The 25,889-nt window shown below is 49.3% G+C and overlaps 2 protein-coding genes across 2 annotated transcripts in view; one reads left to right on the top strand and one right to left on the bottom strand.

Moving 5' to 3' along the window:
- Window positions 1–6,113, top strand: part of Acot11 (acyl-CoA thioesterase 11) — a 37,926-nt gene extending 31,813 nt beyond the window's left edge. Inside the window, exons 9-16 of the mRNA XM_042669695.1 lie at window positions 683–827; window positions 1,992–2,047; window positions 2,933–2,999; window positions 3,321–3,404; window positions 4,134–4,267; window positions 4,628–4,759; window positions 5,066–5,192; window positions 5,898–6,113. Of these exons, the coding sequence (XP_042525629.1) occupies window positions 683–827; window positions 1,992–2,047; window positions 2,933–2,999; window positions 3,321–3,404; window positions 4,134–4,267; window positions 4,628–4,759; window positions 5,066–5,192; window positions 5,898–6,053 (901 nt within the window). The 3' untranslated portion in view covers window positions 6,054–6,113. The remainder of the gene's footprint in view (window positions 1–682; window positions 828–1,991; window positions 2,048–2,932; window positions 3,000–3,320; window positions 3,405–4,133; window positions 4,268–4,627; window positions 4,760–5,065; window positions 5,193–5,897) is intronic.
- Window positions 6,090–16,339, bottom strand: Fam151a (family with sequence similarity 151 member A). Its single transcript, XM_042669696.1, has 8 exons — window positions 16,146–16,339; window positions 14,592–14,738; window positions 11,666–11,818; window positions 10,568–10,727; window positions 8,511–8,735; window positions 7,959–8,098; window positions 7,218–7,358; window positions 6,090–6,867 (listed from the first exon to the last, which is right to left on the bottom strand). The coding sequence occupies exons 1-8, from the start codon at window positions 16,246–16,248 to the stop codon at window positions 6,194–6,196; spliced, it is 1,743 nt and encodes a 580-aa protein (XP_042525630.1). The 5' UTR covers window positions 16,249–16,339; the 3' UTR covers window positions 6,090–6,193.
- Window positions 16,340–25,889: the final 9,550 nt, after the last annotated feature.

The raw sequence follows: 25,889 nt of genomic DNA, 5'->3' as shown, positions 1-25,889 counted from the left end.
CAGTACTGGGGCTTGAACTCAAGGTCTGGGTGCTGTCCCTTAGTTTTTCACTTAAGGGAGGCACTTTACACACTTGAGCTACACTCCCACTTCTGGCTTTTTTGCTAAGTAGTTGGAGATAAGAGTCTTATGGAACGTGTGTGTGTGTGTGTGTGTGTGTGTGTGTGTGTGTGTGTGTGTGTGTATTGCCCTGGCTACCAGCCAGAGGCATAAGCCTGGCAGGTTTCTTCATTTTTTTTGGGGGGGGGGTCTGGTCATGGGGCCTGAACTCTGGGTCTGGGCACTGTCCCTCAACTCTTCAGCTCAAGGCTAGCGCTCTACCACTTGAGCCACAGCGCCACTTCTGGCTTTTTTCTTTTTTCTTATGTGGTGCTGAGGAATCGAACCCAGGGCCTCAGGCATGCAAGGCAAGCGCTCTACCACTGAGCCACCTTCCCAGCCCCAGGTTTCTTCATATTTGTGTCTCCCCAGGCTAGACACACAGTAGGTGCTCTGCTAGCACTGCTAACAATAGACTCCCAGGTTCCTGCAGTGGGCTGTGGTCCAATTTGCTGTAAGAACTGCAGGGGAGTGTGTGTGCATGGTTTGCGCATGTCTGTGTCTATGTGTGTATGGACAAGATTGGGTGTGACCTGGGAGTGTGACCTGCAGGAGTGCAGCCTTCCTTTCCTCCCTGTCCCAGCATGGAGGTGGGTGTGTGTGTGGAGGCCTACCGCCAGGAGGCTGAGAGCCATCGGCGACACATCAACAGTGCCTTCATGACCTTTGTAGTCCTGGGCCCTGATGACCAGCCTCTGAAGCTACCCTGGATTAAGCCCCAGCCTGGGGTAAGTGGGGACAGCACCATGGCACCCTACCCCACCTCCTTTCCCTCTCTGCTCAGATGGGGTGAGGGTATCCCCATCCCTGTCAGGGCCTGGGGGAATGAGGGGCTGGCTCCTCTGCTGAAGCACAGGCAGCTTTGAGTGACTGTGAGTCCCCTGTGAAGGAGGGTACCTTTCTCTGCCTGGCAGAACTCTGGGCTGTCAGAGGGATCTGGTGGATACCGGGTGTTAAGAACCCTGCACAACTCTGCAGAATTGGGGACAACTCTGGCTTTGGGGGCAGAGGGATTCAGAACCTCACCCCTGTCACATTCTCACGGAGCCTTTGGAGAGCTTTAGTTTCCATTGGAGGCATGGCTGGCTGGTGGTGAGAGTGGGACGTGCACCCAGCATTGCCTGGGCACTTGTCTGTCTGAAGTGGTCATGAGGTGGGGGCTGCAGAGGTGGTGGTAGGTAGAGAGGTGGGCTTCCAAGATGGGCTGGGAAGGTGGCTCAGTGGTAATGCGCTTGCCTTGCATGCATGAGGCCCTGGGTTTGATTCCTCAGCACCACATAACCAAAAAGAAAAAAAGCTGGAAGTGGCACTGTGGCTCAAGTGGTAGAGCGCTAACCTTGAGCTGAAGAGCTGAGGGACAGCGCCCAGACCCAGAGTTCAGGCCCCACGACCAGACCCAAAAAAACAAAACAAAACAAAACAAAAACAAAAACCAAGATGGGCATCTGAGTCCTGATTCTGGCTCTGCCCCACACTCTGTAACCTTGGGCAAACCCCAGAGCTCTGCGAGCCTCTGTGCCCTCCTTGAGATTAGGGACAGAGTGGACAAAGCTCAGGGGCTGCTGGGAGGAGTGGGGGGAACTCAAGGACATCACTTGGGGGGAGGGCTGGTTTATGGGTGTTCGGGGTACCACTGTGTACATCCTCTAAGGATCCCCATATTACAGAGGAAGAAACTGAGGCAGGTCAGGGGAAATGATGTTCCCAAGGTTATACGAGACTCGGAGGGGAGCTGGGCTGCAGCTCTGAACTTTCCCTGGCTGGAGTGTTTGAACTCCAGCTTCCCAGTGAGACCTGTACTTCTGTCTGGCCTGCTGAGCTTCCTCCAGCCCCAGGGGACAGTGAGGCAGGGGTGAGGCTACCTGCTGCAGCCATCCCTGCTTCTTTCCCAGGAGGGTGAGCGTCGATACCGAGAGGCCAGTGCCAGGAAGAAGATCCGCCTGGACAGGTGGGTAGAGGGAAGGGGGATAGTGTGTCTCTTCATGGTTGCTCCTGGGCTGCACTGGGGCTGGTCTGTGCAGCATTTCACCACACAATGGTCTTATGGCTCATTGGTCAGGTGGGGACACTGAGGACAGAGGAATCAGGTGGCACAATCACCAGTCCGCGTTGAACCTAGCTACATCTTGGTGATCTGAAATCCTGTGGGCATCCCCTGACTTGCAGTGGAGAGGGCAGATGTAGAAAGGAGATAGGAGACACAGTAGCTCAAGAACTGAAGCCACTGTCAACTTCCTTACTGTAGAGTGCTGGAAGCCTGCCTCAGGATCCATACCATTGTGAGCAAGAACCACATGCATAGCCAGACACCCACTAGTGGCTCACACCTGCACTGGAGACTCTTATCTCCACTTAACCATCAAAAAGCTGGAAGTGGAGCCACAGCTCATAGTGTCAACCTTGAGTAAAAAAAAAACTGAGGGAGAGCACCTAGGCTCTGAGTACAAATTCCCATACTGGAGCGTGTGCGCATGCTCACGCACACGCGCGCGCGCGCACACACACACACACATATTTCTGGAGCATTTGCCATATACTATGCACTGTGCTCCACACGGGGACACTGAGACACAGGTGTACTCCATTAGCAATGGAGTAGAGCTGGAGCCTCGGTCCCACGCTGCCTCCCTGGCTGGTCTGCTCTCAGCTGCCTCAGGTGCTGTCTAAGGCCACATGCTGTGGCTGCTATTTTCTGGGTTCCGTGTGTCCACACTTCTCCACAAGGCAGGAGTCTCCACCCTGCTGTCTGGGCACTGGCTGGTGGTAAAGCGCGTGGACGGCACTGTCACTGTCCTTCCAAGAGGCCCACGCTGTTATCTTTCCTTCCTCCCAGGAAGTACATTGTGTCCTGTAAGCAGGCGGAGGTGCCTCTCTCTGTCCCCTGGGACCCAAGCAACCAGGTAAATCCCCGGTGTCCCAGGGGTGCAGGGAGGCCCTTTACCTCCCCTACTGGCCTGAGTGGGCTGGGAGGGGACCTGAAGGGAATAGACCACGGGGAATCTTCTATGCTGCCTGATGTTGCCCCCATTCACAAAGGGCTTGCCTGTGTCCCAATTAGCAGGAAGTGGAGTGACTTTTCCAGGATTATATGGAGGGACTGGACTAGTATGGACCTCCTCTCCCAAAGTCCAGGGTCTTGCTACAGCACCTGCCCCTTCCCTGCACTAATATGGCTGGAGTCTGGAGCAGTGGGTAGCTGTCTGTCTCTGTGCTCTTCCTAGGTCTACCTGAGCTACAACAACGTGTCCTCACTCAAGATGCTTGTGGCTAAGGAAAACTGGGTTCTGTCCTCGGAGAGTGGTCAGGTAGCTGACTGTCCACCCATCTTAACTCTCCTTTCTTAGTATCCAAAGGTGGTCAGTAGCGAGTAACAGGGCTCTCTTGGACCTCTTGTGTAGGGAAGTGTTCCTTTTTTTTCCTCCCTCCCTCCCTCCCTCCCTTCCTTCCTTCCTCTTTCATTCTCTCTCTATCTTTCTAGTGGTACTAGGGTATGGACTCAGAGCCTAGATTTTGAAGATGGAGTCTAATGAACTTTTTTGCCCAAGCTGGCTTGGAACTGTGATCCTCTAGATTTTAACCTTCTGAACCTAGGATTACAGGCATGAGTCACTGATGTCTGGCTGAGAAGCCCCAATCTTTCCCATTCCCATTCTCACCCAACCTTGGTCTACTGCTCTCTTTGCAGCTGCTTTCTCCTTTACCCTCTGCCCTGGCTATACAGACAACCACAGGTTGGGGCTCTGCCACTTAAAAAAATTATCCTATGTTAGTTGTATAAGGAAGGATTTTGCCATGAGAGTTCCACACATGCAAGCAATATATCACAGTCAGTCTCCTCCCCTGTCACACTGGGCTCTAAAAGAAAAAAGCTGGAAGTGGCGCTGTGGCTCAAGTGGTAGAGCACTAGCCTTGAGCTGAAGAGCTGAGGGACAGCGCCCAGGCCCAGAGTTCAGGACCCACGAATGTACCACCCCCCCCAAAAAAAAAGAAAAAGAAAGGGGCATAGGAATGAGGCCTCCCTCTGTCCCTTGCAGGTCTGTCTGTACACCCTGGAGGAGGATAAGTTCTTCTCCTTCCACATGGAGATGGTGGTGCAGGTAGATGCAGCCCAGGCTTTCTTACTGCTCTCTGACCTGCGAAGGAGGCCAGAGTGGGACAAACACTACCGGTAAGGGCCTGGTGGGGGCGCTGTCAGAGCGTAGCAAGGCCTGGCCGGGGATGGGGAGGGGTGGGGGGGGCAGGATTGGGGGTTGAGCATATCCCATGTATGTGCCTGTGTGCCTTTGTGTTTATGTACATGGATATGTGTGCCTCTGTGTGCTGTGTGTTTGCTTGTGTGACTGCCTTTGCATGCCTTCATGTATGTGTCCACTGTGGCTAGGCCTGGCTGCCCCCTGTGATCTGCACAGGAGATGAAGTGCCCAGCACATAAGCTTTTCAAGGAGGCTACAGCACCCAGGGGATCCCTACAGGCCAGCTCTCCCCCAGACTGTGGGGCTCCCAGTCCTGAGCTCCAGCCTCTCCACAGGAATGTGGAGCTGGTGCAGCAGGTGGATGAGGACGACGCCATCTACCACGTCATCAGCCCTGCTCTCGGTGGGGACATCAAGCCCCGGGACTTTGTGATCCTGGCCTCGCGGCGGAAGCCCTGTGACAATGGGTATGTACCTACCCTCTGTGGGGTGCAAAAGGTGGCCAGATGGGGAGGCCTCACCTCTCTCCTCAGGGAGGGTACATCAGCTTGGAGTCACAGCTGTTTCCCATGGTATGAGGCTCCAACCTCACCAGCCTGCTGGGCTGCCATGGTTCTACTGTGGGTAAAGTGGGAGATAAACACACATTGTGCCTCTATTCAGCCTGGTCCTGAGCCAGGCATCAAGGCTTTGAGAGATGCCAGGGAGGGGAGCAGGGCCTCAGCTCCTTCTGTGGCCAATCCCCACATCCTTCTCATTTTGCTGCCACCCAGAGACCCCTATGTCATTGCACTGAGGTCAGTCACACTGCCCACACATCGGGAGACTCCAGAGTACCAGCGTGGGGAGACCCTCTGCTCCGGCTTCTGCCTCTGGCGTGAGGGGGACCAGTTGACTAAGGTGAGTCCCCATGTCTCCTTTCCCCCTTTACCTGGGCCCATCCCACTCATTGGTGTATGGATGCTGTTGGGCTGGAGTTCCAGACCTTGTGCTCCATCCTTCTCCTCCTCCCAGTCTGGGGAAAACTAGGAGTGTCAGGGGTAAACAAAAGGGGTGTTGTAATTCCGAGAAAACTCATGGCCTGGGTTCTGATATAAAAACAGCACATCACATGGCTGAGATCTGAGGAAGTAGAGCTGTCCAGCACACACACAGTGGTTTCCCCCAGAGCATTCCTAACATGATTTTTCAGAAGTAGCCTAAAAATGTGCACGTGAAACTGGTCCACAATTGGACTAAAGCTTCAGACAGCCCCCTGGAATGTCCCAGGCAGGGCCTCTGACAAGTAGCACCCTAACATTCCAATCAGAGATAGGTGGTCACATGGCAGTGGGCTCAGCCAGGGTTATCATGTGCAGAATAAGCCCTAAACCTATGTCTAAGGTGGCTGGGTGGCACCTTGATTTTAAAAAGATTTTGTGCTAGGCTCTAGAGACTCAGTTCCTGCCCTCCAGGGCCTAGTGGTAGTGTGTGGTGAAGAGCAGCTAAGATTTTAGCACTCCTCTAAGATTTTGGGGATTTATAACTGATTTCCAAGACCCCCAGGGACCTGGGTTATACTTGCTGCCCTTCCAGTTTTTCTGAGTGATGTTTCCTGGCTTGCAGGTATCCTACTATAGCCAGGCCATCCCTGGACTTCTCAACTATGTGACCACCAACGTGGCTGGCCTCTCCTCAGAATTCTATACCACTTTCAAGGCTTGCGAGCATTTTCTCTTGGACAATCGTAATGACCTGGCCCCCAGCCTCCAGACTCTCTAGGTACTTGCTCCATTGGCCCCAAGGACTCACAGTGTGTAGAAAAAAAAGCAGAGGTATTTATTTGTCCTGCCTCCCCACCTTCCTGAGGGAGCCTTGACCCTTGCAGAGGTCAGCTGGCTCAGCACTGGTCAGCTGGGAGATCAGTTCCTGCCCAAGTCTGCCAGCAAGTCTTTGTGGTACTCCTGGGGTAGTCTATAGTAGATTCGGGTTTTGTCCACGGCCCTGGCCGCCAGCAACCCTGCCCGCACAGCTGCGTAGCTGCTCCCAGCAAAGCTAGCCTGCAGTGTGACTGTGGCCTGGGGAGAGGATGCCAGCAGCCTGGCCACAACTCCCTCTGGGCTCTGGCTCAGTGCACTGGCCTGCAACTGGAAGGACACAGGTTGCCTGAGTCCCTTACACAGCTCCAGCATATCAGTGATCAGCTGCTCTCTGTAGCCACTTCCCAGTACCTCCGCAGGCCAGCCTGGCGCCAAGGTCACATGGGGAAAAACCTCAGCCACAGCTGTGACCAACTCTTGACCAATTACATAGCCGGGAGCCACAAAACTTCCATGTGAGATTGTAGCCCCTACCCACACAGGCCGAGACAGGTGGCCAAGGGTGGAGAGGTGTGCCAGGATGGTCAGGGATGGCCAGAGGGCTGCAGGATCCACTATGTGCACATGGATGCCCCAGCGTCCAGGGCGTGTGGCCAACTGTAGCAGGCACAACTCCAGGGTCACAGCAGTGCCACCTGGGACAAGCACAGTGGGCACGGGGTCTCTGGCTGTAGTTTTCTGCAGGCTGACGTCCAGCAGGATCATGCCTTCTCTATCTGAAAGAGGCAATGGGTCCTGGTTACCATAGGATGCCAAAGTCTCTTGTAAAAGGGGCAGCAGGGGACAGAAGGGAGGGTCAAGGAAGAGCTATTGTCAGCTCAGCAGAATCTGTTGATCTGGGCTTGGGTTCTAGGTACTCTGCCTGCAAGCTGTCAGATTGGAATGAGCTGCCAGCTCAGCTCTTAACCCTTATGTCTCTGCTCTGTACCTTGTGCCCTGTGCCTGCTCCTTGAGGAGCGCCATGGTCTTGACACACTGCCTGTCTTTGTACCTAATGTGTGGATGGGCATGGGCTGATGTTGCCATGCACAGGACAGTCCGGAGCTCCCGGGCTGTGGGCACTCACCAGGGATGCTAATTGTTGTTCCTCTACTGCTGTGAACTTCTGGAACCATCCACTCCACATTCAGACCATCACCCCCTGGAAGCTGGAGAAGAGGGACCAAGCTGCTGCCTGTGTAATAGGTCCGCTTCCGAGTGTCGTTCACTATGGAACCCAAAATCGACCAGATGAAGTAGCTGTCATTCAGGGAGCACCTTCTGTATACCTGACAGCTACTGCATTCCCCTCCAAGCTTACCTAGCAACCCACTGACTAGCCTTCACCTCTACCTTCGCTAGCTAGAGAGAAATGATTAGCTGCAGAGTTGCTGGGATTAGAACTGAATGGCCCCCAAGCCGATATCTATGCCCTGCTCCCTTAGGTGACTGCCAGAGTCAGGGATTTGACCTCTGCATGGCTTGACTGAAGTCTGTCCTGGGATCAGGGTCGAGGGGACACGGGCTTGCCTAGAAACACCTGATCATTGATTTGTGGGCAGAGAGGGTGTACTGTACAACAGTGGTGTGCCCACAGAGGAACCATGTAGTATGGAAAGTGTATGAGGTTTGGAATCTTCATTCAGTAATGGCTCTGATCCCAAGGGGCGGACATAACTGGCTACCTGATGGTTTCCTCCTGCCTCCAATCCACTCAGGATTTTTCCCCTTCCAGTGTTCCTCTGGACCCCAAGCTCTCCTCCAGTGCCTACCCCTAAGACTTCCCTGTTCAGAATCCAGCCCACATTTCCCTTCCCAGGCTCCTTACAAGCCATCTGCTTGAACTGGGACAAGACTGGCTCAAAGAGGTCATAGTAGACTTGGTTTGCAGCGCTGTTGTCCCGGATGTAGAGAAGATCGTCCACTGACACAGGGTCCTGGCTGCCCTGCCACAGTGTCAGGGAGTACCTAGATCCAGAGAGTTGCCTCAGTCCTTGCCTGGGACCAGTAGGACCCCCACTCCTGTGCCTAGAGGTGGATCCTGCTGGGCCAGGGGTGGAGCACTTGCACCTGCCCTCCAGCTTCCCACCAGTCCTCCTCCCTGAAAGCAGAGGTCTGGGAGGAAAGAGGTACCCACTTACAGTGCCTATTTCTGAATTAACAGTTGTAGCCCTCCCCCTACCTTCCCATCCCCATCCTATAGTGAACAGTCAATCACCAGGGATATATAAGCCAAAGGCAGGGCATTGGTGATGAGCATCAGTAGGTTGGGCCAGATGGAGCTGAGGACTATACTGGCGATGATCTTTTGGGATCTTTCCAAGCCTGGTAATGAATTGGATACAGTGGGGGTAGTGACAAGAGTTTATGGGGTTCTCACCTGTCAGATTGGCCAAGTAGCCAGCTGAAGTAAGGCCAGGCAGCCCGGACCATGACCGCTCGCAAAGGGAAGGTGATCTTCTGAGGTACATCTCCCACCAGTGCCTGCATCTTCTCCACCATGGCTTGAGTGTAGGTGTTGTTTGGTGACAGTGGCACGTAGAGAGTGGTCCAGCCCAGCGACAGGGTGGCCTCAGGATACTTCTCCTGGACCAGTGCCAGGAACCTGCCAAGAATCAGAGCCTCATCCTGTCTTTCAGAGCCCTTCCTTTCTTGAGGTCTCAAGAGCTAGGAAGCAGTAGGGCCTATTGAATCTGTGATCTAAGGACAGTGAGAGGGCTTGCTCATAGTCCCAACCAAAAAGGCATGCACTTTGGAGTCATGGAGGCCTGAGTTCATGTCCTGATTCCTATTGAGCAAATCCTTCAGTACAGGGCTTAGGAGACTGGATCATAGACCCAAGGTTTACAGATTTGGGCTCTGCCAGATGTGTCTCTGAAGTTATTTTACTTGAATTTTTCTGATGAAAAATTTAAAAGGCAAAGAATGTTGTCCCTCTTTACTTCTCCCACGTGAGTAAAATCAGTACTAAAAGAAAAGGAGCCATTATTTATCTTGGGCCATCAAGTATATTTCTTAACAGCTGCTTTCCAAATACATTTCAGAAGCACAATAAATACTGGGTGGACAAATAAATAGGCTGGATAGAGGCAGAAAATGGAGGATAAAGAGCGTGTAGGTTAGGATGAATGTTGTAGTGCGTGCCTGTAATTCCAACACTCAGGAGTGTCCATTCAAGAGGATCCTGACTACAAAGTGACACCTTATCTTAAAACAAAAAAAACAAAAAAGGCTAGCTCAATTATGGAGTTCTTGCCTTATGCGTGAAACCCTGGATCTTATCCCAAGTACCCTACCCCCAGATAAAAAGGCAAGTTCCTGTCATTTAAAATGAATAGCGTAGAGCAAAGGAAAGGGTGACATTGTCCCAAAAGAAATGTACTCATTACCTGATGTAACTGCAACCCCTTTGAACATCACCTTTATAGTAACAATTTTAAAAAATTAAAAAACAAGATGAACAAAGTTCCTGTTTCATTTTCATTGTAAAAGTTAAATGGTGTTCTGTATATAAAGTGTTTGAAAGTGTGTCTGACAGACATAATAACATTCAACAAAATGAACTCACATGATTGTAAGCTCTCACATCTGAAAAAAAAAAAAAGAGGAAAATGCACCCCTAACTTGGCAGTGCTGCATAGGGATCAAATCAACAATATCTTCTCTACATGTGGAGCCCATGAGGCTGGTGTGTGGGAGGGCTATGCTGAGCAGTGCTGGGCCTTCAGGAGGGCTGGGAGGGAGCCAGAGTTCTTTCTAGACTTTTCTAGCGAGCCAAATCCTGTGCTTGCTACTGAGGGAACAGAGAACTTGGGCCTGTGACAGCCCAACAAAATCAATGCTGTGCTAGGAAGTGTGTGTGGGGGGAGGCGGGGAGAGAGCGAGCGTGCTCACAGGAAGTCCCTCAGCAGCCTGGAATGTCAGGGATGGTTCTGAAGGTAGCTTGTCTGGGAGAAGGCTCATCAGAAAGGAAAGGGAAAGAGCTGGAGGCTTGGCTCCAAAAATAGCTCTTAGCCAGGCACTGGTAGCTCACGCCTGTAATCTTAGCTACTCAGGAGGCTGAGATCTGAGGATCTTTGTTCAAAGCCAGCCCAAGCAGGAAAGTTCATGAGTCTCTTATCTCCAGTAAACCACCAGAAAACCGAAAGTGGAGCTGTGGCTTTAAGTGGTAGAGCGCTAGTCTTGAGCTGAAGAGTTCGGGGACAATATCTAGGCCCAGAGTTCAAGTCCCACGACCAACAGAAAAAAAAAGAAATAGAGCTTTTCCTAGTATGCCATGTTCTAAGTTCAAATCCCAGTATATGAGAGAGAGAGAGAGAGAGTGCTCAAAGGCCTTCAAGGCTAAGGGCTTCAGGTGACATAACATGGTAGGACTGGAAACAAACTTGACAAGGTCTCCTGGGGTTAGATATTGACAGGAGAAGCATGGACACTCACTGTGTGGCATTGACCTCAATGGAGATGGGCACATTGGGGCCTTTCAGAATGTCCGCATTGATCCACACGGGCCTCCGGACTCTGCCAGCTTCTGTCAGCTGCCGCAAGAGGTCCAGGGAGGGGCCCACAGCTTTGATGCTCTTGAAGTCCAATTTGATGCCTGTGTGGAAAGGGTCAAAGGCTTGGGAACTGGGAGATATGACTCCTCTCCAGGGCTCTGTGTGTGTGTGTGTGTGTGTGTGTGTGTGTGTGTGTATGATGAGGATCAGGGGAAAGTAGGAAGACAGATCCTGGCAGGGTATTAAGGATGGGTTTCCAAAACAGGCAGAGCTTACCCAGAGTAGAGTTTCATCTCTAGAACAATAAGTACCATCCATGAGGTAGAAACACAGACAGCTAAAGAAAGGGGCTTCAATTCCTGCCCAGAGCAGATGGAGAGAACCTTAATCCACCAGAGCCTGTAAGAGAAGCTCACCCAGCCTCTAGGAAGAGGTGTTTGCACAGAGAAAGGACCTAGTATGATGAATGTCATCTAGGGGTAAGAAAAGGCTGGGAAGTTAAAGAAAAATGAAAGCTAGGCAAGACACTGGGGAGCTATGGAGGGTGGAAGTAGGGTTATGACAACATTGGTCTTTTGGAATGACCACTCATGTGTCAATGAAGGCAAGATCGGAAGGGCTAAATCCAGGGAACAGCCAGTGAAAGAGGTCCAAGAGCAAGGGAACATGGTGGGGGGTCAAGTTGGCAGATATATAGCAGCTGGGTGGCTGCTATGGAGGGAGTGTTAGGGGCAAGGCCTAGATTCTGCAGGACGTGGAGGGGAGAGTTGGGATTTGAACATGCAGTAGTATCTAGTTGTGTTTTCCAGGAAGGACACCCTGATTACATTCTGCACAGTTTTACTCTGCACTGTCTCCTCACCTGGGCCCCCTTTGACCTCCCCATCGCACCTAGTCCTCCCTGTGCCTGGGCATAAGGACCATTGGGAGAAAGCTGAAGTGAACTGCATGAGGTGCAGACAGTCTTTGCTTCCTTGTGGAGGAGTCTCTGCATGAGGACCAGGGACTGGGGAGCTGGGAGGGGACAGAGGGCTCTTACTTTTCTGAGAAGAGGCCAGAACAGTCTCCAGCCAATTCTGTACTGTGTTGTCACTGTAGACGGCCGGGGGGTGGGCCATGATTGGTACCCCTGTCTCGTTGACAGTGTTGAGCCCTTCCACAGTGACATCAGCTTCCAAGGCCATGGCATCACCTGTTGAAGAGGCAGAACTCAGTGCTGTGAAAAAGACTACTACTTCTCACAAAGATATTACACATTTGTTACAGACCACTGGAAAAATACAGAAAAGCAGGAAGATAAAAAAATATTTCACCTGGCCGGGTGCAGGTGGCTCACACCTGTAATCCTAGCTATTCAGGAGGCTGAGATCTGAGGATTGTGGTTCAAAGCCAGCCAGGGCAGGAAAGACCTCATGACTGAAGGGAAAAAAAAATCACCTACATTTTCAACAGTTTATGTTTTCATAATTTTTTTTTTTCGTCTAGACATGGATTTTACCTAGCATGACATTGCCCTGAGTTTGTAATTCTTTTTTTTTTTTTTTTTTTTTGGGTCCGGTTGTGGGGCCTGAACTCTGGGCCTGGGCGCTGTCCCTCAGCTCTTCAGCTCAAGGCTAGTGCTCTACCACTTGAGGCACAACGCCACTTCCGGCTTTTTTCTTTTTGCTTATGTGGTGCTGAGGAATCGAACCCAGGGCCTCATGCAAGGCAAGCGCTCTACCACTGAGCCACCTTCCCAACCCAAGGCTAGCACTCTTAACCACGTGAGCCATAACTCAACCTTTTTGGTGGTTAATTTGAGATAAGACTTTCTTGGCCTGGCTAGCTTTGAACTGCCACCTTCAGATCTTGGCCTCCTGAATATCTGGGAATGTAGGTGTGAGCCACTGGTGTACAGCTCTTGAGTTTATAATTTATGTTTCAGCATTGTAAACTTTTTTTCACATTATTCCATACATCTCACTAAAACAAAAAGGCTGGGCTGGGAATGTGGCTTAGTGGTAGAGTGCTTGCCTAGCATGCATGAAGCCCTGGATTCCTCAGTACCACATAAACAACAAAAAAAAAGCTATAAGGGGTGCTGTGGCTCAAATGGTAGAGCACTAGCCTTGAGCAAAAGAGCTCAGGGACAGTGCCCAGGCCCTGAATTGAAGCCCCATGTCCAAAAAAAGAAAAACTAAAAGGCTGGGCTGGGAAGGTGGCTCAGTGGTAGAGTGCTTGCCTTGCATGCATGAGGCCCTGGGTTCGATTCCTCAGCACCACATAAGCAAAAAGAAAAAAGCCAGAAGTGGCGCTGTGGCTCAAGTGGTAGAGCGCTAGCCTTGAGCTGAAGAGCTGAGGGACAGCTCCCAGGCCCAGAGTTCAGGCCCCACGACTGGACCCCAAAAAAAAAAAAAAAAAAAGAAAAACTAAAAGGCTGAAAATACCTGCTGCAGGGTGCTGAGTGACTACAATGAACTTGGTTAACCCACATCCCAGGGACCTTTTGATTGTTTCTAGGTAACAATGATGCCTAGGTTGTTTTCTAATTCTTTCTGATTTGATGATTTCTTGTTCCTTAATTGTGGAATTTGAGTTAAGCCAATACCAGACCATTTTAAAGCCTCTATTATGAAGTTTCTAAGAAGTTCTTTCTGCAGCCAGAATCTAGGTTCTTCCTACCTCCTCCCTTTCCTGCCTCCTCCTGCCATTCTAACACCAGACAACTTGAAGCCAGATCCAGCCATGTGGTTTGGGATTTTGTAAGGCATAGAGAAGTCAGATCCAAAGAAGAAGGGGGCACCTGACAGATAAAAGGGCAGCTGAGGTTCACCTGTGGTTCCTTTCCGCATGGTACTGGGGCCGTTCTGGTCCAGGAGAGGTGGTAGTATGTTAGGAAGAAACCGGAGGATCAATGTCTCAGCACCACCAGTGCTGCTAGCTTGCTCTGCCAGCAGCATCAACATCACCTGGAAACTTATCATGACAATTCTCTGTCCTATCTCAGAGCAGCTGAATCAGGAACTCTGGGGATGGGACCAGTGCCCTGTATCTATAGTTTGGGGACCATTCCCTGCATCTCTGTGGTTTAAATAGACCAGCAAGCTTCCCAATTGTCTGGAAGGAAAAGCTGTTTCTCTATTGACCACAGGCCTAAGCACAGGTCAGGGCCAACACCTTGGGGCTCCTGTGTGACCCTCTTTCCTTTCAGACAGTAAGTCCCCTAGCTTTTCTGAATCCCTGTTTTTGTCTATAAAATGCTGTCCACGAAGCAGGTTACACAGTTGTCCCTACAGACCCACTATCGTATGTGGATTTTTGTCCAGTCTTAGAGTTTGAACTCAGGACCTGGGCACTGTCCCTGAACCTTTTTGCTCAAGGCTTGTGCTCTACTACTTAGAGCCATAGCTCCACTTCTGGTTTTCTGATAGTTAGAGATAAAAGTCTCATAGACTTTCCTGCCTGGGCTGGCTTTGAATCACAATCCCCAGATCTCAGCCTCCTGTGTAGCTAGATTACAGGTATGAACCACAGTGCCTGGCCTGTGTGTGTGTGTGTGTGTGTGTGTGTGTGTGTGTGTGTGTGTGTTTTGCGGGGGAGAGTGGGGTCAAGAGAACATGGGGTAAGCTGTCCCAATGAGCTCCCTGCAAGTCTAAGCTGCTTTGACATCTAGAGCTTATCCTAACCTGCAGTTCAGATCTCTGGTTTCCTTAGTCCCTGAGGGCAAAGGCCTCCTTAGCAGGGGAGGTCAGCACCTGACAGGCCAAGGGTGGGGTGGCTGGGAGCAAGTGTAGAGTATTGCTGACTTTGGAGTCAGTTGTAACTGTCTAAGTCCTGGGCTTGGCGATCAGAAACACAACCTGAGCAGGTCCTTTAGCCTGCAGCCCATTTCCTCCTGGTGGTGACCAGGGTGTCAGCCATGCCTCAGCTCCCCCTCCCTCTCCTTCACCCCCACCTCAGCTTGCCAATCCTGGCTCTGCACTTACTGCTTAGAGCAGCCTCCATCTCCTTCTTGCTGTTGGCTCTGTGGAACCAGGTGACCAGCAACCCGTCCTTGCGGTTGATGTAGCCCAAACTTGCCAGGTAATCTAGCATGTCAGCATCGGGGCGGCAGACAGCATCTTCCTTACACCCTGGAAGGAATATCAGTGGGTTCATTAATGAGTTATTGCCCAGCCCAAGGATCCTTATTTCTCATCTCATCACCCTCCCCGGGCTACACTGGGTACCCAACACTCAGAGCCTCTGGGGGAATGAAAGGGAACTGTATGAGCTCCTGGGGGCTGGCCTAGGGTAGAGAAGGGGACACTTACAGGGGACCATGAAGGATGAGAATGCATTTGACAAGGATGGACTGAAGGATTCTGGACTGAAAGCACAGCATAACTGATGGCCGTGGGAAAGAGCAAAGCTGTCTAAAGGAGTGGCTAGACAATGACTCACACCTGAAATCCTAGCTACTCTGGAAGCTGAGATCAGAGGATGTGGGTTTGAAGCCAGCCTGGGCAGGAAAATCCATGAGACTCTTCAGTTAGTCAACAAAAAAAATCAGAGATAGGGGCTGGGAATGTGGCTAAGTGGTAGAGTGCTTGCCTAGCATGCATGAAGCCCTGGGTTCGTTTCTCAATACCACATAAAGAAAAGAAAAAGCTGGAAGTGGCACTATGGCTCAAGTGGTAGAGCACTAACCTTGAACAGTGCTCAGGCCCTGAGTTCAAGCCCCAGAACTGGCAAAAAAAATCAGATGGCACTGTATGTGGCTCAAGCAGTAGAGTGCTAGCCTTGAGTGGAAAAAGTTACGGGGGCAAAACTGGACACTGGTGGTTTATGCCTATAATCCTTGCTACTCAGCAGACTGAGATAGGAGAATTGTGTTTCTAAGCCATCCTGGGCAGGAAAGTCTGTAAGAGTCTCACATCTAGGTAACCACCAGAAATCCAGAAATAGAGCTGTGACTCAAAGTGGTGGAGCACTAGCCTTGGGGATGGTGCCTAGGCTTTGTGTTCAAGCTCCATGACTGACAAATGCTATCTATGGGTTAGGGCCTAAGCACTGAAGTCAAGCCTCAGTACTAGCACACAAAAGTAGATAAACAACAAATAAGTAGCTATTGAAAAATGGGATAGGGCAGGGTTGGAAGTGTGGGCAAAGAGGGTAGAGGGTTGGAGAAGAGGAAAAGCGTGGTGGTGGGAAGGCAGAGCTTCACGGCTGGGGATGGGCACAGGCAGGAGGCACTGGGAGGGTGGTAGATGCTTCAAGTCCCTAGGCAAGGAGGATGCCTATGGATCCATGGTATGGAGGAGGCCATGGGGTCAGCTCCCAAAGAAGGAAAGTACTTGGAACATGGGAGAGAGGTCTGAGCAAAAGGCTGAGATTTGGTGACCTTCAGCAACTGGTAAGGGGCTCACTCATTAGGGATGGGTGTCTATAGATTTTGGGGTATAGAGGAGACAAAGAGCAGAGGATGGGGACAGGATCTTGGTTAGGTAAGGATGAGCAATGGACAAGCCAGTCAGAATGGCAAGAGGAGGAGCTCCTACCTGGAGAGATGCCTCGAAGCGTGAAGGTCAGGACCATTATGATGAGTGCTACCACCAGGGCTGCACTGACACTGGCCACAAGATTCCACTTCTTGCATGGCATGATGGTCTCTTTGAAGAATGTTCCCTTTCTCAAGTCTTCTCTGGGCTCCTTGTGGCTGGGATCCAGTGGGAAGTAGAAACTTACAGCAAGACCTATCTCTCACTCAGCTTGGCCTGGCAGCTCTTGTATTTATGGGATGCTGTCTCAAAGAAGTTCCTGAAGTCCCTCCTCCCTCCCCCGCCCTAAACCTCTTGCCCTCACCCTTCCTACCTCTGAACAGGCCAAGCAGAAAATCCTGTCATTCCCCCAAATGACCTTTGAGCACAGCTAGAGTCAGTAGAAGGTGTTAAGACTTAAACCTCAACCCTGCAAGTAGAGTAGAAGTTGAGAGTAGAAGTTGAGGGGCCTAGCTCAGCCCCCAATTTCCTGGGAGCAAGTATCTGGTCCTGCGGGGTGGGTGGTGGTGGGGCTTCACTTTGTCCCAGCATAAAAGGAAACTGCTGGACTGACTGGTCTCTAACGTCTCTCACTCTACTAAATCTATCTTCCCGCCCTGCCCTGGGGATCCAAGGGTTAGCGCCCTGGACAGATTAGATCTGCCCCAGAGACATAGATTTTCCTTCTATCTCAGTCTGATAGATTGGACAGGGATTAAACGGATAGCTTGACTTGCTGGCCTTGGTTATTACTGACAGTCCTTGGTGGGAACTGAGCTCCCTCTTTGTGCAAAGCGGATCCTGGGGGAAAGAGGGGCCTCAAAATGGGAAGTAAGTTAGGGACTTCCTCCTACTCCAGGAACCCTGAAGCTGAACAGACCTCAGAGCACCTGTGATGAAGGTGCTCAGGGCCTTGGGTTTAAAGAGGTTCACAGAGAAAGCCTGCAGAGCTTTGGTGAGAAGAGTAGCAGTAAGTAAAGATGCATGAGGAGTCAAGCTGGTGGTTTGCATTTTGCTACCTTCATTAGTAATAATGAGAAAATATATTTACTGATCCCCTATGATATCATTGCATTTATTTGTCAATCATACCCCCAGTGGTGCTAACAGGCACGTGATGCCGAAGAGGCCACTACTTACCCAAGTCACTCCCGGGTCACATGCAAATACAGGTCCAGATGCTTGGTTTTATGGCGTGTGTTGGCCACCTCCTGTCCACATCCTTGACCATGGGAAGGTTGTTGGAGGGGGTGGGGTTATAGTATTGAACAGATAAACAGGACAATCTCTTTTTGAAAGTTCAAAGCCTAGGGTTTTTTTGTTTATTTATTTGTTTTGGTTGGTCGTGGGGCTTGAACTCTGGGCTTGGGTGCTGTCCCTCAGCTCTTTAGCTCAAGGTGAGCACTCTACCACTTCAGCCACAGCGCCACTTCCAGTTTTCTGGTGGTTTATTGCAGATAAGAGTCTCAAGGACTTTTCCTGCCTGAGCTGGCTTTGAACCATCCTCAGATCTCAGCCTCCTGAGTAGCTAGGATTCAGGCCTGAGCCACCAGTGCCCCGTTCAAAGTCTAGTTCTTACAGTACATGAGTGCTGTCCATGGACTATAAGCTCTCCATACTGCTCTTGGGTGGGTATTGTAACTTACTTCATGTCCACCACACTTCTGAAGGAGGCATCATCAACTCCTCTTACAGCAAGGACCCCGAGATCAGCAGCAGCAAAGCTGAGGTGTAAATCCCCAGTTCCAGCTCAGCAGGCAGTGAGGAACCCATCCACTTTGAGAAGAATGTCCAGAAACACCTGACCCAGCTCTGTGTTGGCAAGACGAACAGACAGCTCCTCACGCAGAGCGAGTTCTGAAGGGCTTTGAAGGACTTTGGTCCTGTCCGTTACCTCTTGTGCGATGCACATAACCAAATTACTGAGCACACACATAGTCTGCCATGTACTGTGCTAGGCTCTGCAGGTTTGCAGGAGAGGAGCCCGTGGAGACTGCTGGCATTTCAGCATTCAGGAGCGCCTGTCCCAGGGCTGGTGTTGCAGAAGGGGCTCCTGGCTGTACGGACGTCAGGCTTAGAAAGGGGCAGTGGGCATGCAGTAGGGGCAGGATCAAGGAGCCAGGGATGTGGTTCACAGAGGAGAAGACTCAAACTCCTGAGGGTGAGAGGGAGCTCAGAAGAGGCGCAGCCTGAGCTGCCTGAGGACCGTGGGCCTGGGGAGGGACATTCCAGGCCTAGCAAGCTGTCAAGGTTTTTGGAAATACTGCAGTGTGGTATACAGCTGAACAGCCAGTGGAACACAGTGTGGAAGATGGGAGATGAGACTGTGGAGGCATACAGGACTGGGTTAGGTTGATAGAATTTGGCTTTGGCCTGGAGAGGAGATGGGCAGTACCTATGGGATGGTCAGGAGAGAGATGTGTTCAGGTCTGTACCGTGGGCTAGCACTCTACTACTTGAGTATACCTGGTTAGTCAATTGGTGCTAAGAGTCTCATAGACGTTCCCGCCCAGGCTGGCTTCCAACCCTGATCCTCAGATCTCAGCCCCCTGAATAACTAGGATTACAGATGTGAGCCTCCTGTGCCAGCTTGAGACTGATATTGGAAGTGTCTGGGGAAAGCCAGGGGTCCCTAGCACCCAGGCATCTGGTTTTAGCACCACTCATCCCTGCCCCATAAAGTCACATCACGCCCCTCCCCCCTACTATGCTATCCAGAATAGCCAAAAGCCCTAGAAAGATGGACCTTTAGGCCCAGTTACTGGGCTGCCTTGATACTTCCCCCACTCTCATTCCTGCCCTTTGATATGTCACAGGGGAGAAGAAACTAGGGTGCTCAGGAGGCTCCATGTTGCAGATGAGAAGCAGCTGTGAAGCAGCTGTGCCTAGATCTGCCCTAATGAAGAGTCCCAAGGCCCCAGGAGGCCCCATAACTGTGAGAGCCAGAGTGTTGTCCCTCCTCCCAACCACTGTGGGCCCTCCTCCTTCCCCAGAGAAGCCCATTATAATGCAGGGAAATCCAACTTGAGTCCTTGCAGTTAGAAAAAGCATCTGGTTTTCCAGAATCCTGTATCTGAACTTTTTTTTTTTTCCTCAAGGCTAGCACTCTACCACTTGAACCACAGAGCTACTTCTGGCTCTTTATAGTTTATTAGCGATAAAAGTCTCTCAGGGGCTAGAAGTGTGGCTTCATGGTAGAGTGCTTGTCTAGCAGGCATGAAGCCCTAGTTTGATTCCTTTAGTATCACATAAACAGCAAAAGTCAGAAGTGGTGCCGTGGCTCTAGTGGTTGAGTGCTAGCCTTGAGCAAAAGAAGCTCAGGGACAGTGCCCAGGCTCTGAGTTCAAGCCCCCTGACTGGCAAAAACAAACAAACAAAAAGAGTCTTTCAGACTTTCCTGCCTGAACTGGGTTTGAACCACTTCAGATCTCAGTTCCTGAAAAACTAGGATTGTAGACATGAGCCACTGTGCCTGGCAGCTTTTCTTTTCTTTCTTTCCTTTTTTTTGTAGGTTGTAAGTCTTGAACTCAGGGCTTGGGTGCTGGAGCTCTACCATTTGGAGCCATAGCTCCACTCCAGATTTTCTGCTGGTTAATTGGAGATAAGAGTCTCATGGGACTTTTCTGCTGTGGCTGGCTTTGAACCACGATCTCAGCCTCCTAAGTAACTAGGATTACAGGCATGAACGATCAGCACCTGGCTTTTTAAAAAATATGAAAATAATGATATTAATTTTAGACGTTGCTAACTGAAGTACAATGGTTAAAATGGCTACAATAGATGTAATGACAGATGAAGCAGAAGGACTGTGAGTTGGAGGCTACAGAGAGAGAGAGACTTTGTGTCAAAAAAGAACTGAAGGAAAAAAGGCTAGAATAACCCTGAAGAATAGACAGAGATGCATTTGTAACTTCCAAACAAATAAGAGGAGGAAGGAGGTAGAGGAGAAAGACAAACTTAGAAACTCAAAAGGAAGTAGGAGAGGGGCTGGGAAGGTGGCTCAGTGGTAGAGTGCTGGCCTTGCAAGCATGAAGCCCTGGGTTCAATTCCTCAGCACCGCATAAGCAGAAAAAGCCGGAAGTGGGACAGTGCCCAGGCCCAGAGTTCAGGCCCCACGACCCACAAAAAAAAAAAAACAGGAAGTAGGTGAAAACACAGAACAAAGTACGTGAAAGGAAATGCTTTGGTACCAACCCTCCCTGTGCTAACAGTTCTAAACTCTGAACAAAATACAAAAATACAAAAATCACTGCTCAAAGCCTCTGGACAGAGACTAAGAAATAAGAAGGAAGAAATTAGAGGAAGCCAACCTGTAGAAGAAGGAAGAGCTACCAGGTAAAAAATATATTACCTTTCACTAATATTGACCTAAATAAGTCAGAAGAGTGTGTGCTAGCTCTATGGTTCCATTCCCATTTAGTCCCTAAACAGGCAATCTGAAGTATGATGGGGGAACTCAGGGTAGTGCTTTCCTGGGGGCAGTGACTGAGGGATGATGAAGGCGACTTGGAGAGTCCTAGTAATCAATCTATCTTTCTTTCTTTTTCTTTTTCTTTCTTTCCTTCTTTCTTTCTTTCTCTCTCTCTCTCTCTGTTTCATTCTATCTTTCTCCTTTCTCTCTTTCTTTTTCTCTTTCTTTCTTTCTCTCTCTTTCTTTCTGTTTCATTCTCTTTCTCTCTCTTTCTTTCCTTCTTTCTTTTTTATTTATTTATTTATTTTTAATTTTTATTTATTTATTTATTTTTTTTGGGTCCGGTCTCGGGGCCTGAACTCTGGGCCTGGGCGCTGTCCCTCAGCTCTTCAGCTCAAGGCTAGTGCTCTACCACTTGAGCCACAGCGCCACTTCCGGCTTTTTTCTTTTTGCTTATGTGGTGCTGAGGAATCGAACCAGGGCCTCAGGCATGCAAGGCAAGCGCTTTACCACTGAGCCAACTTCCCAGCCCCTCTTTCTTTCCTTCTTTCTCTGTCTCTCCTTCCTTCCTTCCTTCCTTCCTTCCTTCCTTCCTTCCTTCCTTCCTTCCTTCTTTCCTTCCTTCCTTCCTTCCTTCCTTCCTTCCTTCCTTCCTTCCTTCCTTCCTTCCTTCCTTCCTTCCTTTTGCCAGTCCTGGGGCCTAAACTCAGGGCCTGGACACTGTCCCTGAGCTTCTTTTACTCAAGGCTAGTACTCTATACTTCTGGCTTTTTCTGTTTATGTGGTACTGAGGAATTGAACCCAGGGCTTCTTGCATGCTAGGCAAGCACTCTACCACTTAAGCCACTTTCCCAGCCCCCTGGTAATCTCTTTTGACATTTGCACTTTCTTAGTGACAATTCCTCAGGCTTGATGTGGGTTGTGCAATTTGATGCAGGCACATGATGCTTCAGTAAAAGCTAAAACAAGTTCAAAGCCAGCCTGGGCTACAAAGCAAGGATTTGTCTTTAAAAGAAACCCCACAAAAACAAACAAAAAACTACCCAAGCCAGGCTCAGGTGGCTCACGCCTGTAATCTTAGCTACTCAGGAGGCTGAGATCTGAGGATCTCGGGCTTGATGTGGGTTGTGCAATTTGCTGCAGGCACATGATGCTTCAGTAAAAGCTAAAACAAGTTCAAAGCCAGCCCAGGCAGGAAACTCGGTGAGACTCTTTTTTTTTTTTTTTTGGTTTGGTCATGGGGCCTGAACTCTGGGCCTGGACGCTGTCCTTCAACTCTTCAGCTCAAGGCTAGCGCTCTACCACTTGAGCCACAGCGCCACTTCTGGTTTTTTTTCGCTTTTTTTTTTTGTTTGTTTGATTTTGGGTCCAGTCATGGGGCCTGAACTCTGGGCCTGGGCGCTATCCCTCAGCTCTTCAGCTCAAGGCTAGTGCTCTACCACTTGAGCCACAGCGCCACTTCCGGCTTTTTTCTTTTTACTTATGTGGTGTTGAGGAATCAAACCCAGGGCCTCATGCATGCAAGGCAAGCGCTCTACCACTGAGCCACCTTCCCAGCCCATCAGTGAGACTCTTATCTCCAATAATCCACCAGAAAACTGGAAGTGGAGCTATGGCTCAAGAGCACTAGCCTTGAGCTGAAGAGCTGAGAGACAGTGCCCAAGCCCAGAGTTCAAGTCCCACAACCGACAAAAATAAAACAAAACAAAAAAACTACCCCTGAGAGCAAGAAATGGTGTGGACAGGGAGGCAGGGATTAATTGGATATGTTAATTGGGCAGAAGAGTCTCACTGACTTTTCTGTCCTGACTGGCTTTGAACTTCCTTCCTCAGATCTCAGCCTCCTAAATAACTAGGATTATCAGCACAAGTCACCACTGCCTGGCAAGACTGGTTTTTTGAGATAGGATCTCACTAATGAACACAAACTTTTGATCCTTTTCCACCTCCCAAATTCTGTGATTACAGGCAGGCAACCACTGTGCTTGACTAATTTAGATATTGTCTTTATCATATTCTTAGCTTTTGGGCAGGTAAAAGTTAGATGTGCCCACCTTAGTACATATTCTAAGAGTTTTAGCAAAGCTAAGAGGGGATAAGACACTCAGGTTTGGCTCATATCTATAATCCTATCTAATCTGGATACTGAGATCTAGAAGATCTAGTGGATCTCAGTTCCAAGTCAGCTGGTACAGAAAAGTCCACCAGACTCCATCTGCAACTAACTAGCAAAAAGATGGACTGGCATCTTTGCTCAAGTGCTAGAGTGGTAGAGTGCCAGCTATGAGCAAGCAACTGGAATAAGCAGTAGGCCCCTGAGTTCAAGCTCCAATACTGACCAAAAAATACAAATACAAATAAAAACGGGATGGGAATGTGGCTTAATGGTAGACTGCTTGCTTAGCATGCATGAAACCCTGAGTTCGATTCTTCAGTACCGCATAAGCAGAAAAAGCCAGAAGTAGTGCTGTGGCTCAAGTGGTAGAGTGCTAGCCTAGAACAAAAAGCTCAGGACAGTGCCCAGATCCTGAGTTCCAGCCCCAGGACTGGCTAAAGAAAGAAAGGAAGAAAGAAAACCAAGCAACTAAAGGGGATAAAGCTTGGTGTGGTGCTGTTTACCTTTAATCCCAGTTTCTCTGGAAGCAGAAGCAGGAGGATTAGGAGTCTCAAGCCACCCTAAGCAAAGTTAACTAGACCTTATAAACAAATGAAAGGACTAGGTATGACTCAATGATCGAGTACTTGAGTAGTAAACTTGAGGCCTTGTGTTCCACTGCTTGGACTGCAAAATGAGCTTGATGGCCCCACACCTGTAATCCTAGCACTCATAGGCTGAAGCACAAGAAGTAAAAATGTGAAGCCCACTTGGGCAACCTAGAAATATCTGGTCTCAAAAATAAAGTTAAAAAGGTCTGGGGGATGTTAGCTCACTGTTAGAGTGCTTATTTAGCCTTGGGTTTAAATCCCAGTACTGGGGGGGGGGGGGGGGGGGAGAAGGGAGGGGGAAGCGGTGGTATCTAAAGATAGCCCAAGATAATTTTGGCTCTTGACCTACAACATCCCATCTCTCCACAATCGTGATGTGCTACTCAGCCAAGGGTGAACTGCCTGTAGCATTTTAATACAGATACAGCTTCTGCATGTTGGTTCACAGTGAGGAATTGAGTGAGGACTAAGAGTGGGGAGTTAGAGGAACTGGGGGAATTTGGAGGTAAATAGACTAGCAGGAGACAGGTATCCAGGCTTGTCTTGGAAACAACAGAGCTTCCTGGGAGGAGGAGCTACTAGGGGAGAAAAGATTTTTCACTTTTTATTTTTTTGGTTGGGAGAGAAAACAGTTATGTTTGTAGGTTGCTCAGAAGGAGCAGATAGAGGGGGAATTCTGGGTAACTAGAACCATTGAAACAGCAGAACAGAGCCCAAGGTGCAGGTTCTGGAGTTGGGAAGGAGCTGGATGTTCAAAAGGATGGATGGGAAGGAATTCAAGAATTCCTGCCAGGAAGGGAACCTTACTGCATTGTTGGTGGGAGTGTAAACTTGTTCAACCACTTTGGAAAGCAGTATAGAGGTTCCTCAGAAGACTCCACATAGAGCTCCCCTATGACCCCGCAATCCCACTTTTGGGCATTTACCCAAATGTTCACAAACAAGACCACACTAAAGCTACCAGCACAACTATGTTTATTGCAGCATTATTTACCATAGCTAAGATAATAGAACCAATCCAGATGCCCCTCAGTAGATGAATGGCTCAAGAAAATGTGGTATATATACACAATGGAATTCTATGCCTCCATCAGAAAGAATGACATTGCCCCATTTGTTAGGAAATGGAAAGACTTGAAAAAATTATATTAAGTAAGCCAGGCCCAAAGAAACATAGGTCCCATGGTTTCCCTTATTTGCAATAACTAATATATGTCTGAGTCAAGCAGAAAAGGTCAGATAAGTTGATGTTAGGGAAATGAACCCTAAGATATGTATTCAGATGTTTTTTTCTTTCATGTGATTGTTTCTAACACATTTATAAGATTATTTCTTTGTTGCTTTGTATGTCCCTCCCCCACGGTATAACCCCTGCTTTCACTGTATTTGATGTCGGTATAATTTGTGGAGGAGAAGGGAAAAAACAAATCGTTTAAATAGGGATACAGGTGAACTCATTGCAACAATGAGATGTACAAGTCGTTATGTTGAAAACGAACTTTACAACTTTGGTGGGGGGGGAGGATTGGGTAGGAGGGGTGGAGAGAGGATGGGAAGGGATGGGAAGGGGAAACAAAGGAGAAGGCTACAATGCTTGATAAGAAATGTACTCATTATCTTGCCCATGTAATTGTAACCCCTCTGTACAGTATTTTCACAATTAAAAAAAGAAAAGAAAAGAAAAAAAAGAATGCCTGTCAGGCTAGGCAGGCTAGGATTATAGGCTCAGACCTATAATTCTACTACTCGGGAGGCTGAGATCTGAGGACTGCCAGCTTAAGCAAGAAAAATCTGTGAGTCCCTTATCTCTGATAAATCACCAAAAAGGGGGAACTGGTTATTTCAGTGGCAGAGTGCCAGCCGTGAACAGTAAAAAAGTTAAGGAAGAGTGCCTAGGGCCTGAGTTCAAGCCCTTGTAGCAGAACAAAAACAACAGAAAGAATGCCTGCCAGTCATCAGCAGCACCTGTGAGGCCACTGTTGCGTGCTGACAGATACTGAGAGGAGGAGAGCCAGTCGGATGAGGCTGGTTTCTGGGGAGTATGTGTCAGAACAAGTTATGTATATGTCTTAAGAATATCCTATGTGAAAACAAGAATATAATTTCATGGACAACTCCACAGTCATTTTGTAGATGGCATGCCTGTGAAGTTTTTCTAAAGTCACTGTATCTTAATTATCTTAGTTATTGCTCATCGTTAGCCAGTGGGCCTTCATTTCCTTGCTGCTGAATTAAGGTCATCTTCTCCCCACCCGGCTCTACTCTGTTATCTGTACCTGGCAGAGGAGGTAGGGTGGAGCAGGGAAAAGATCAAGGATCTGGTAAACAGGAAGACTTTGGTGCCCAGACCTTGAGCTAGTATTACCTTCTCTGGGTCTCAGTTTCATCACAGACCATTGGGTTCCAAAGTACTGTCACCCCCAAGACAGAGTGTAAGGACATACAGTGAGGAATTTTTATAGGGAATCTTGAATGCCAGGCAAGAAAGTTGTTGTTGGTGGTGGTGGTGGTGGTTGTGTGTGTGTGTCCTGGGGCTTGAACTCTAGGCTTTACACTCTGCTTAACTTTCTGATTGAAGAGTAGTGTTCTACCACTTGAGCCATGCTGCCACACTTCTGGCTTTGTGGTAGTTCATTGGAGATAAGAGT

This window comes from Dipodomys spectabilis, unplaced genomic scaffold (genome assembly GCF_019054845.1).
Source record: "Dipodomys spectabilis isolate Male_0828 unplaced genomic scaffold, ASM1905484v1 ptg000504l, whole genome shotgun sequence".
NCBI classification, from domain to species: Eukaryota; Metazoa; Chordata; class Mammalia; order Rodentia; family Heteromyidae; genus Dipodomys; species Dipodomys spectabilis.
This window is presented reverse-complemented; position numbering and strand designations above follow the sequence as displayed.

Excerpts from the sequence above, each read along its gene's own strand:
- Fam151a (XM_042669696.1), bottom strand. The coding sequence starts at position 16,248 with ATGCCATGCAAGAAGTGGAATCTTGTGGCCAGTGTCAGTGCAGCCCTG. Across the intron at positions 14,739-16,145 it reads GCTTCGAGGCATCTCTCCAG|GGTGTAAGGAAGATGCTGTC; the intron begins GTAGGAGCTCCT and ends TATTCCTTCCAG. Across the intron at positions 10,728-11,665 it reads TCTGGCCTCTTCTCAGAAAA|GCATCAAATTGGACTTCAAG; the intron begins GTAAGAGCCCTC and ends CTTTCCACACAG.